Source organism: Mustela erminea, chromosome 5 (assembly GCF_009829155.1).
Source record: "Mustela erminea isolate mMusErm1 chromosome 5, mMusErm1.Pri, whole genome shotgun sequence".
In the NCBI taxonomy this organism is placed as follows: Eukaryota; Metazoa; Chordata; class Mammalia; order Carnivora; family Mustelidae; genus Mustela; species Mustela erminea.
The window spans coordinates 29,648,534-29,661,397 of record NC_045618.1 but is presented as its reverse complement, the minus strand read 5'-3'; the positions used below and the strand labels follow the sequence as shown (position 1 = coordinate 29,661,397).

The 12,864-nt window shown below is 37.0% G+C and overlaps 1 protein-coding gene across 5 annotated transcripts in view; it reads left to right on the top strand.

The window, feature by feature from the left end:
• PEAK1 (pseudopodium enriched atypical kinase 1) overlaps window positions 1-12,864 on the top strand; it is a 306,975-nt gene that overhangs the window by 270,206 nt on the left and 23,905 nt on the right. For all 5 annotated transcript variants that reach the window (XM_032342363.1, XM_032342360.1, XM_032342362.1 and 2 more), the window contains one exon: window positions 7,797-8,542. In XM_032342363.1, coding sequence (XP_032198254.1) covers window positions 7,797-8,542 — 746 coding nt within the window. The remainder of the gene's footprint in view (window positions 1-7,796; window positions 8,543-12,864) is intronic.

The window sequence follows — 12,864 nt, the reverse complement described above, 5'->3', positions numbered from 1 at the left end:
CACAGAGGAAGAAGTGATGGTTCCCAGTTTGGATATGGGGAGTAGGGAGGCTTCTGTGGAGAAGGGCCAACTGAGCTGGGCTCAGGACACAACACCTTCACTAGAGCAGAGTGGTAGAAATAAAAATACGGAGCAGATGAAAAGAACAGGAAGCAAGTGCTTGTGTGGGGATGTTGACGAGAAATGGTGGTAGATAAGACAGAGAGCCTTGACCAGCTTGCTGAGGAGTTTGGACTTTATGCTAGAAGTGGAAGAAAGTGGCGTGATCAGCCCTCTTCTACCTCCTCTGATAGGCACTAAGCAGCTGCGGACAGTGATAGACTTTGTCTCACTTGCCAGTTCTGAGGTAATTTTTTTTAAAAAAGCACTTTGGGAATCTGTTCCTTTTCCATGTCCATGATTATTTTTGTTTGTTCTAATTTGGAAGAGTGTGTGGAAAATGACATCCATAAAGCTTCTTCTAGGGACCACATTGGAAAGGCCAAGAATAAGCCCGTGTTTCTAGCTTTTTCATGTATACATTAATAGCTTCCTTCCTTTTTTCCTTCTCTCCTTCCATTCCCTTCAGCAAAACTCTTTGCTTGATCCTAAGTATACAAATGAGCCACAGTAGTAGGGAATCTCGGCAAGGACACAGATCAAGGGTTGTAAGTAGTTGAAGAGAAATGTTCACTACATATATGAGGTCCCGAGGAAAAAGACGTCAGTCTTGGGGAAACCATTCCTGGAAGAGGGTTAGCCTGAGCAGAGAGAGAGAATGTGAAAAAGCCAAGAGTGCTAAATACACTGCCAACAGTTTGGAAGCCCCAACTTCCGAGGCAAGATGAAATACTACAAGAAAAATAGGTACAGCCAGGGCGCGGTCATGAAAGGCTTGCTTTCTGTGCTCCAGCCTAGAAAATTCTGTCCTCAGGATCAAGTCCAAATTCTCAAGGACATATTTTTTAAGTGGAGGACTGCCTTGATCAGTTATGGTGTTTAAAAAAAAAAAAAATCTCTGTAATGACCATGTGGTGTGGGAGGCAAAGCTGGAGACAGTGATAACAGTGATAACAGGCGACTGTCACAGTAGTAAAGCAAGGATGATAAGGTGCTGGCACAGTTCACTGCTTCTAACCTTCATCACACTTCGTCTCTGAAAGGTCTGGGTCAGCAAGTAGAAAATAAAGGTTTGTTATAGAGCCTATTTCTGTCATGTTGTAAACAAACTTTGGTTCTGACTTCTCACATTAGCTGAGGCAAAACAGGGCTGGGGCAGCTGGGGCATCCTTGGTGATGGGAAGGACACAGAGAGGAATGGAAAGATGTGACTAGAAACTGAGTTTACAGTTGTTTCTAAGAATGGATGGTTGATTTTCTTTGTTGAGATATAATTTACATACCGTAAGATTCAGAGGGTACAATTCTATGAGCTTTAGTATAGTCACAGAATTTTACAATCATCACCAGTATGTAATTCCAGAACATGTTTATCACCCTAAACAGCAGTCACTCTCCATCTCCATTGTCCCCATCCTCCAGCAACCACTAATCTACTTTCTCTTTCTAGGGATTTACATATTTCTGGATACTTTATGTAAGTGGGGTCATACGATATGTGACCTTTGTGACTGGCTTCTCTCTCTCACTTAGAATAATATTTTCAAGGCTCCTACAGGAGGTAGCCTGTATCAGTACTTCATTTCCTTTGATGGCTGAATAATATTCATTTATCCATTCATCAGCTGATGGACATATGGATTGTTTCTCCTTTTTAGTTGTTAAGAATGTTGCTGAGAACATTTGCATACAAGTGGACATATGTTTTCATTTCTCTTGGATATGTATGTAGGACTGGAAATGCTGGATCGCGTAGTAAGCTTTATGTTTGACTTTTTGAGTAACTGCCAAACTGTTTTCCAAGGTGACTGTACCATTTTAGATTCCTACCAGCAACGTGTGAGGGTTTGAATTTCTCCATATCCTCACCAACACTTGTCTGTCTTTTCAACGATAGCTAGCTTAGTGGAGGTAAAGTGGTATCTTGTGGTTTGGGTTTGTATTTACCTAATGGGTAGTGATGTTGAGTGTCTTTCCATGTGCGTATTGGCCATTGGTGTATCTTCTTTGGAGAAATGTCTATGCAAATCCTTTGCCCACTTACAATGGATTATTTATCTTTTTATTGTAAGTTACTTATAAATTCTGGATATAAGTCTTATCAAATATAAGACTTGCACATATTTTCTCCCATTCTGTGGGTTGTCTTTTCACTTTCTTAAAGTTGTACTTTGAAGCACAAAGTTTTTAATTTTTATGAATTTCAATTTATTTTTTATTTTTTTGCTTGTGCTTTTTGGTGTCATTATCTGCAAAATCATTGCCTAATCAAGGTTGAAAACACTGATTCCTATGTTTTCTTCTAAGAATTTTATGGTTTTAGTTCTTATGTTGAGATCTTTGCTATATTTTAGTTACTTCTTGTATAAAGTATAAGGTAGGAGTTCAGTTTCATTCTTTTGTATATGGATTATCTGGTTGTCCCAGCACCATTTGTTGGAAAAACTACTACTTCCCCATTGAATGTTCTTGGCACCCTTGTTGGAAGTTGATTGACCATAAATATACAGGTTTATTTCTATAACTCTCAATTCTAGTCCATTCATCTATATTTCTATTCTTAGTACACACAATCTTTCATTTTTAATTGAAGTATGATTGATGTACAACTATTAGTTTTAGGTGTACAACATAGTGATTCAACATTTATAGACATTACAAAATGCTTACCAAGATAAGTGTAGTTACCATCTGTCATCATAAAGTTATTACAGTATTATTGACTATATTCCTATTCTATACTTTTCATCTCTGTGACTTTATTTTATAACTGAAAGTTTGTACCTCTTAATCCCTTTCACCCATCCCCCAACACATAATACATACAATCTTGATTCCTATAGTTTTGAAGTAAGTTTCGAAATTGGGAAATGTGAGTTCTCCAACTTTGTTCTTCTTTTTTCAAGATATTTTTTGGTTACTTTAGATTCATTTTATTTCCATATGAATTTTAGGGTTCTATTGTCAATTCCTGCAAGAAAGCCAGCTGGGATTTTGATAGGGATTACATTAAATCTTCAGAACAGTTTTGGAATTGTTTCTGTCTTAGCATATTAAGTCTCTGATCTGTGAACATAGATGTCTTTACATTTATTTAGGTCTTTAATTTCTTTCAGCATCGTTGGTTAGTTTCCAGTATATAAGTCTTGCCCTTCTTTTGTTAAATTTATTCCTAAATACTATATTGTTTTTGATGATATTGTAAATGAAATTCTTTTTTAATAATAACTTTTTGATTTTTCATTGCTAGTGTATAGAAATACAGTTGTATACTGTATAAACATAGATGCATAGAGCCTCTCTGAGGCTCTGGATTGAATCCTTCCTCACCTCTCGCTAGCTTCTGGGGGTGGCCCTCAATCCCTGACATCCTCGGCTTGCAGCTGCCTTATTGCATTCTCTGCCTCTTCACCACATGGTGTTTTCCCTTTTGTCTCTTTTTATATGATATTTCCTCTTTTTATAAGAACACCAGTCATATTAGATTAAGGTACACCCTAATGACCTCATCTTAACTTGATTATCTCTGCAAAGTCTCTATTTCTAAATAAGGTTATATTCACAGGCACCAGGGGTTGTGACTTCAACATTTTGGGAGAGAGGACATAATCCATCCCATAACAGAGCATTATACTCTTTCTCAGTAGGCCTCATTTTAATAACTTTACTCATTATAATAACTTTTATAAAAGTTCCATGGCATATTTCTCTGCCTTAAAAAAAATAATAATGTCTCTCCCCATTATACAATAAGCCGAAAAGATGTCGTTTTTCACAGGTGTATTTGTTTATACATTACCACACGTGTAGCTACATCTGTCACCGTACATCACTATTTTAAGAACATTGGTTATATTCGTTTTGCCATGCCTTTGTTCCTCGACTTATTTCCACTTATCTCCCACTCCCCTTCACCCATTTTGCCGAGACCCCTACCTCTCTCCCCACTGGCATCCATCCATTTGTTCTCTATATTTATAGGTCTCATTCTGCCTTTTGTTTGCTTATTCATTTGGGTTTTTCGTTTGTTTGGAAAGGATTAGATTCCGCTAATGAATGAAATTATATGTTATTTGTCTTTTTCAGTCTTATTTCACTTAGCATAATACCTTTTGTGCCCATTCCTGCTATCTCAAATGGCAAAACCTTATCCTTTTTTATGTTTAGTTTTCTTTGGTTAAATACCCAAGTGAAATTATTAGATCATATGATATTTCTATTTTTAATTTTTTTGAGGAACCTCCATTCTGGTTCCCACAGTGGCTATACCAATTTACATTCCCACCAACAATGCATGAGGGTTCCGTTTTGTTTACATCCTCAGGAACACTTGTCATTTCTTGTCTTTTTTGTTTTAGCCATTCTAACAGGTGTAAGGTAACACCTCATTGGGGTTTTGGTTTGCATTGCCTTGATGATTAGTGATGTTGAGCATCTTTTCATGTGTCTGTTGGCCATCTGTATGTTTTCTTTATCTATTCAGGTCCTCTGCTCATTTTTTAGTTAAATTGTTTGGGGTTTTTTGTTGTTGAGTTGGATAAGTTCTTTATATATTTTGGATATTAATCCCTTAAAAGATACATCATTTGCAAATATCTTCTCCCATTTGGTAGCTGGCCTTTTTGTTCAGTTGATGGTTTCCTTTGCTGTGCAAAAGATTTTTTTTTTTTAATTTTGATGTAGTCCCAGTATATTGTTTTAGCTTTTGTTGCCTTAGGAGACGTATCTAGAAAAAAATTACTATAGCTCATGTCAAAGAAATTACTGCCTGTTTTCTCTTCTAGGATTTCTTTGGTTTCAGGTCTCACATCTAGGTCTTTAATTCATTTTGAGTTTATTTTTATGTATGGTGTTAAAAGGTGCTTCAGTTTCATTCTTTTACAGACAGCTGTCCAGTTTTCCCAGCACCGTTTACTAAAGAGACTATCTTTTTCCCATTGTATATTTTTGCCTCTTTTGACATAGATTAATTAATCATATAATTGTGGGTTTGTTTCTGGGTTCTCTATTCTGTTCTCCTGATCTCTGTGTCTCTTTTTGTGTCGATACTATACTGTTTTGATTACCATAGCTTTTCAGTATAATTTGAAACCTGAAATTGTGGTACCTCCAATTTCGTTTTTCTTTCTCAAGATTTCTTTGGCTATTTGGTGTCTTCTGTGGTTCCATACAAATTTTGGTATTATTTATTCTAGTTCTGTGAAAAATAGTGTTGATATTTTAATAGGGATTGTATTGAATCTGTAGATCCTTTTGGGTAATATAGACATTTTAACAATATCAATTCTTTCAATCCATGAGCATGGAATATCTTTCCATTTTCTTCATCAGTGTCTATAAGTTTTCAGAATACAAGTCTTTCACCTTTTTGGCTAACTTTATTCCTAAGTTTTTGGTTCAATTATAAATGGGACTCTTTTCTTAATTTCCTTTTCTGCTACCTTATTACTAGTATACAGAAGCACTACCAGTTTCTGGGTATTAATTTTGTTTCATGCAACTTTCCTGAATTTATTTATTACTTGTAGTTGTATTTTAGTGAAGTCTTTAAGGTTTTCTATGTATAGTACCATGTTGTCTGCAAATGGTGACAGTTTAACTTCTTTACCAATATGGATGACTCGTTTCTTTTTCTTGTCTGATTACTCTGGCTAGGATTTCCATTACTATGTTGAGTAAAGGTAGTGAGAGTGGACATCCTTATCTTGTCCCTGATCTTAGAGAAAAAGCTCTTAGTTTTTCACCACTGTGAATGTTGTTGCCTACAGCTTTTTTATATATGGCCTTTATTATGTTGAAGTATGTTTCCTCTCACTGAACTATGACAAGTGTTTTTATCATGAATGAATGTTGAGTTTTGGTAGATGCTTTTTCTGCATCTAATAACATAAAACGTATGATTTTTATCCTTTGTTTTGTTGATGTGGTGTTTGTGATTGATTTGTGAATGGTGAACCATCCTTGTATCCCCAGAATAAGTATCACTTAATCATGGTGAATAATCTCTTATTGTTCAATTCAGTTTGCTAATATTTGGGGGGGAATTTTTGCATCTATGTTTATCAGGGGTATTGGCCTGTAGTTCTCTCTCTCTCTCTCTCTCTTTTTTTTTTTTTTGGTAGTGTCCTTGTCTGCTGTTGGTATCAGGGTGATACTGGCCTCGTGTTTATTTGTATTATCATGTATTTGGAAGCTTTCCTTCTTTTTCTATTTTTTAGACTAGTTTGAGAAGAATAGGTATTATCACTTCTTTAAATGTTTGATAGAATTCACCTGTGAACCCATCTAGTCCTGGACTTTGTTGGGATTTTTTTTTTATTACCTATTCAATTTCATTTTTTGTAGTTGGTCTGTTCAGATTTTCTATTTCTTCCTGATTCAGTTTTCAAAAATCATATGTTTCTAGGAATTTATTCATTTCTTCTAGGTTGTTTAATTTGTTGGCATATAACTTTTTGTAGTATTCTCTTATATTCCTTTGTATTTCTGTCATGACAGTGTTACTTCTCTTTTGTCTCATTTTATTTGGGTTCTTTTTTTTTCCGTAGTGAGTCTAGCTGAGGGTTTATCAATTTTCTTTATCTTTTCAAAGAACTACTTCTTGGTTTCATGTTTTTTTCTTTGTTTTTTAGTCTCTAGGCCATTTATTTCTGCTCTGATCTTTATTAATTCCTTCCTTCTACCCCTATGGTTTTGTTTGTTCTTCTTTTTCTAGTCCCTTTAGGTGTCAGGTTAGGTTTGTTTGTTTGTTTTTTTATTCAAGCTATTTCTTGTTTGTTGAGGTAGACCTTTATTGCTATATATTTCCTTCTGAGAACTGCATTTGCTGCATCCCAAGGATTTTGGATTGTTGTGTTTTCATTATCACACATCTGCATTTTATTTTCTTATAAGTGCAAGTGAGGCAGATGATGCTAGAAAGGAAGCAGAGTAATTGGTCCTGTAATTAGGGCTTGTAAGAGATGTTCAAAAGTAGTATTGCTCCAATCACAGTTTATATGCCCCCCAAAATAAAACAGAATGATAAGAGTTTGTGAAGGATATTTGGAAGAGCAGTTGACTGTTCATATGTATTGTTCTCCTTATCCCAATCACAAGAATTTATACATAAACCAGTTTAAGACCAGTGCTAGAATCCATCTCTGTGGTGAAATAAAATAACATGGTTTATGAAATCATATTCATATGTGTTGGATTGAAAATGACAGATGCTAAATACAATATAGTGCAACTTTGGAACAAAGTTCAAAAAGCAGAATGGTATCTTCTGAGCATCAGTCTAGTGGGCCCATTGCTAGTTTCAGTTGTTTTTTAAAATGCTTCCGAGTATTTTTCTTAATCCACAAATGCTTTCATCTCTACTCTGCCACAATGAAATTATGAGTGTCTGTCACTCTTTCATATTCAGCACCCTTGGAGGCAGGAGTAGAGAATCTCAATTCTTTTTTTTTGTTTTTGTTTTTTTTCCAAACAAAGCCCATTACCCTCTTCTCTGGCATGGAAATGCTGAGACATTGTTCACAATTTTTTTGCTCCCACCAACCAAGTCTTTCGTTGATTTCCTTCAACCATTTTGAATTAAGGCATTGACTTCTTATACTCTCATGACCACATCACTTGTTTATCCTTGAGTTTCAATTATGTAACAAGAATAAAAAGTTAACTTATTTTTCTTTCTTTCTTTTAAAACAATACAGGGCAATCTAGAGCAGCCATGATACCACCCAAGCATCCAAGGCAGCCTAAGGGAACTTTGGATGATGGCATTGTCTTCACTGAGAAAACAGACCAAGAAGCACCTAATGCTTCCCAACCTACGCCACCCCCACTGCCAAAGAAAATGATCATAAGAGCCAATACAGAACCAATCCCCAAAGACCTCCAAAAATCCATGGAAACAAGTCTTTGTGTAATGGCTAATCCCACCTATGATATTGACCCCAACTGGGATGCCAGTAGTGCTGGCTCTTCCATCAGTTACGAACTCAAGGGACTGGACATTGAGTCTTATGACTCCTTGGAAAGACCTTTGCACAAGGAGAGACCTGTTCCCTCAGCAGCAAACAGTATCTCCAGCTTAACCACTCTCAGTATTAAGGATAGATTTTCCAACAGCATGGAGTCCCTGTCTAGCCGGCGTGGTCCCTCTTGCAGACAGGGACGAAGCATGCAGAAGCCACAGAGACAAGCACTTTATCGAGGACTTGAGAATCGGGAAGAAGTTGTGGGTAAAATCCGAAGCCTTCATACAGATGCCTTGAAGAAACTGGCTATAAAATGTGAAGACCTCTTCATGGCTGGACAGAAAGACCAGCTCCGTTTTGGGGTGGACAGCTGGTCAGACTTCAGGCTAACCAGTGACAAGCCATGCTGTGAGGCAGGTGATGCAGTTTACTATACAGCTTCATATGCAAAAGATCCACTTAATAACTATGCAGTCAAGGTAAGAAAATATTATAAATCTGATTTTAATCTTACCCAGCACACTGTTATTGGGATGGGTCTGTTCTTCTTTCCTGCATTCCTCCATTGAGCAAAAAGTTACTGATCATCTATCTACTTTACACCAGATATTATAGTAAGCTGTGACTGTTTTCAGAGGCTACTTGTAAAAATACATGCCTTCCACTCTGTTTCTGTCTTTATTCTCTAACAGATAAGAGACCCTTGTCTGCCCCTATTCTAGGACTCTTCTGCTTCTTGTAGAAACATTTTTATAGAGAAAAATAACCAGTATTTGTTGATGTGCCAGGAACATTATTGGTGTTACATAATTTGATCTTTATATCAGTTTTATGAGATTAAGATCTTTTTACCTATTTGACAGATGAGGAAACTAAAGCTCAGACAGGTGAGCTGATTTGCTTAGTGTCACACACCTAGCAATTAGGAGAGATGGGATTTAAATACAGATCTCTCTGATTCTATAGCCTGCACATTATCCATTTTGTCACATATTAATTTCTTAACTGTATATTACTCATTCCAGACAAATCACTTCTTCAAGAAAGCTAAAACTCTTAACATCAAGAATTCTTGTCCAATTACATTCACTGTAAATAATGCATAAATTTCATGAATGTAATAAATAAAGCGTGGGCTTTGTTACATTTCCAATTTCTTTTGTCTCAAGGTATTTTTTTTATTTCTCTTGATTTCTTCTTTGACCCATTGGTTGTTCAGTAACATGTAGTTTAATCTCCACAAATTTATGAATTTCCCAGTTTTCTTTGTATATTTAATTTCTAGTTTCATAGCACTGTGATCAGAGAAGATGCTTGATAAAATTTCAGTCCTCTTAAATTTATTAAGTCTTGTTTTGTGGCCTAACATATGATCTCTCTTGGAAAATGTCCCATGTACACTTCAAAAGAATGTGTGTATTCCTTTGCTTTTGAATGGAATGTTCTGTATGTATCTGGTAAACCCATCTGGTCTACTGTGTCATTTAAGGCTGATGTTTCTTTGTTGATTTTTTTGTCTGGATGATCGATCCATTGATGTAAGTCTCCTACTATTATCGTATTGTTATCAATTTCATCCTTTAGGTCTGTTAGTGTTTGCTTTATGTATTTAGGTCCTCCTATGTTGGGTGCATAAATATTAACAAATGTTAAAGCATCTTGCTGGACTGATCCTTTTATCATTATGTCTCTTAATGCAGTCTTTGTTTTAAAGTCTATTTTGTCTGATATAACTACTGTAGCTTTCTTTTGGTTTTCATTTGTATGGAATATCTTTTTTCATCCTTCACTTTGTCTCTTAATGTAGTCTTTGTTTTAAAGTCTATTTTGTCTGATATAACTACTGTAGCTTTCTTTTGGTTTTCATTTGTATGGAATATCTTTTTTCATCCTTCACTTTGAGTCTGTATGTGTCCATATATTGAAAGTGAGTCCCTTTTAGACAACATATAGATGGGTCATATTTTTTTACCCATTCATCCACTGTGTGTCTTTGGATTGGAGAATTTATGCATTTACATTTGAAGTAATTATTGATGGGTTGTGCTTATTGCCATTTTGTTTATTGTTTGGGGGCTATTTTAGTAGGTCTTTTCTCTTTCTTCTCTTGATCTCTTCCTTTGTGGTTTCTTTCTTTCTTATTTTTTTTAAAGATTTTATTTATTTATTTGACAGAGAGAGAGATCACAAGTAGGCAGAGAGGCAGGCAGAGAGGGAGGGGGAAGCCGGCTCCCTGATGAGCAGAGAGCCGATGTGGGGCTCGATCCCAGGACCCTGAGACCATGACCTGAGCCGAAGGCAGAGGCTCAACCCACTGAGCCCCCAGGCACCCCGCTTTGTGGTTTCTTTAGTGGAATGCTTATATTCTTTTATCTTTTGTGTTTTTTCCTTTATGGTTACCATGAATTTACATATAACAACTTACATCTATAAAAGTCTATTTTAAGTTTGTTACAACTTAAGTTTCATTCCATTGTAAAGCTCAAAATCATTACTCTTCCATCCACACATTTTATGGTTTTCTTTTTTATTTTATGTTTTTTGATGTCACAGTTTACATCTTTTTATTTTGTCTATCCCTTATTGTTGTAATCATAGTTATTTTTACTACTTGTCTTTCAGTCTTTATACTGGCTTTATAAGTGATTGATCCACTAACTTTACTATATGGTTATCTTTCCAGTGATATTTTTTCTTTAATATGTGTTCTTGTTACTTGTAAGGCCAGTTTAGTAGTGGTTTTTGTGGGTTTATTTGTGTATGTGGGGTTTGTTTTGTATTTTTTAGTACTTTGAATATACAGTACCATTCCCTTCTAGCTTGCAAAGTTTCCACTAAAAAAATCTACTGAGAGTCTAATGGGGGGTTTCTTGTATATAACAAGTTGTTTTTCTCTTGCTTTTTTTAATATTTTCTCTTTGTCTTTAACTTTTGACATTTTAATTGTCTTGGTGTGGGTCTCATTAGCGTTCCTCTTATTTGGAGCTCTCCAGGCTTCCTGGATCTGGATCCGTTTGTTTCCCCAGGTTAGGGAAATTTCCAGCATTATTTCTTCAAATAAGATTTCTATCCCTTTCTCTCGTTTCTTTTTCTAGGAGCCCTATGATGCAAATGTCCATTTGATACTGTTTTCTACATCCCTTAAGCTGTCTGCACTTTTTTCTTTTTTGTTGGTTTCTGATGCTCTGATTCAGAGAATTCTACCACCTCATCTTTGAGGTGATTGATCCTTTTTTTTTGCTTCATCTAGTCTGCTGTTGAGCCCCTATAATGTATTTTTTTAAGGTTTTATTTATTTGAGAAGGAGGGAGGAGAAGAGAGAGAAAGAGAGAGAGAGAGAGCATGAACAGGGGAAGGCCAGAGAGAGAGGGAGAGGGACAGGTGGACTCCCTGCCAAGTGGGGAGCCCAGCATGGGGCTCAATCCCAGGACCCTGAGATCATGACCCAAGCCAAAGTCAACCAACTGAGCCACCCAGGTGCCCCAGAACTCCTATAGTGTATTTTTTATTTTGTTAATGTATTTTTTAGTTCTGTGCCTTTTGTGTGGTACTTTCTTATATTTTCCATCTCTCTGTTGAAGTTCTCACTGTATTCATCTATTTTTCTCCCCAATTTAGTAAAGATCTTTCTGACCATTACCTTGAACTCTTTATCAGGTAAATTACTTATCTCCATTTCATCAAGGTTCTTTTTCCTTGGGGGATTTTATCTTATTCTTTCATTTGGTACATATCCTTCTGTTTTTTCACTTACCTTGAGTCTCTGTTTCCATACATTAGATGATACAACCTCCTCTCTCAGCCATAAAGGAGTGGTCTCGTGTAGATGAACTTTGTCATTCAACCCTGCCCCAGTTCTTTATCATCTCTCAAATTGTGCCTGTTCAAGAAGCCTATTATATTTTTAATAGCTCCCAGTTGTTGAGAATATGCCAAGACCTAAGAGTGTCCCAAAGGGGAGAGTCTGAGCACCTAAATTCAGGCTGACGAGAAGCCACACCCTCAGGCATCCCCTTTTAAAAATATGCAAATATATACAGTCCTGTGGGCCTGCAAACACAAGCAAATCTGGAGGTGTCCCCTGGGAAGCAGTTACAGACATCAGGGCTCTAGACAAGGGTCTCTTGTGTGATACTGGTGAGCTGGAGCAAAGCAGAGAGAAAGCACCAAGATGGTATCCATAGCCTCTGTTCCTTCAGAGCAGCTCCCTAGGCCACTTAATATGTGCCAAACCTGAAGTCTGCCCCTCAGGCCAATGTTCCAGGACAAGCAAAGTGGCCTTCTTCACAGAAAGGCTAGGAAGTGTGCAGACCACTCTCTGTACAGGGCCCTGGGAGTAGAAGCCTGCCAGAAACTGTTTCTCTGCCACAGTCCTGTGGGACTCAGGAATGCAGGCTCCCGGCCACCAAAGCCAGGTGATCTAGGAACATCTTCTGGGCAGCAGCCATATAACCTGGGACACCAGACAAAAACTAGGGCACTGGATGTGTATACAACTCCCTTCCAGGAGATCCTGGCACTCTGGAGCTTGGTAGGGGGTGCGTGGAAAGATAGTCCTAGTTAGCTAATAGGCCTCCTTCACAGAAAGGCCAAGCTCTCTTGGGGTCTGTTACCTATTGCTTTGCTCTGGGAGTGGTCGATCGATTTTTAAGAACTCTTTCTCCTTTGGTTATAGTTCTATGGGATCCATGAGCATAGCCCTCAGTGGCTGCAAAACCAGATGATTTAGGGGTGCCCCCTGATAGTAATCACAAAATTGAGGGTGCCAGACAGGAGGATAAGCTTTTTTTCTGGGTGATAC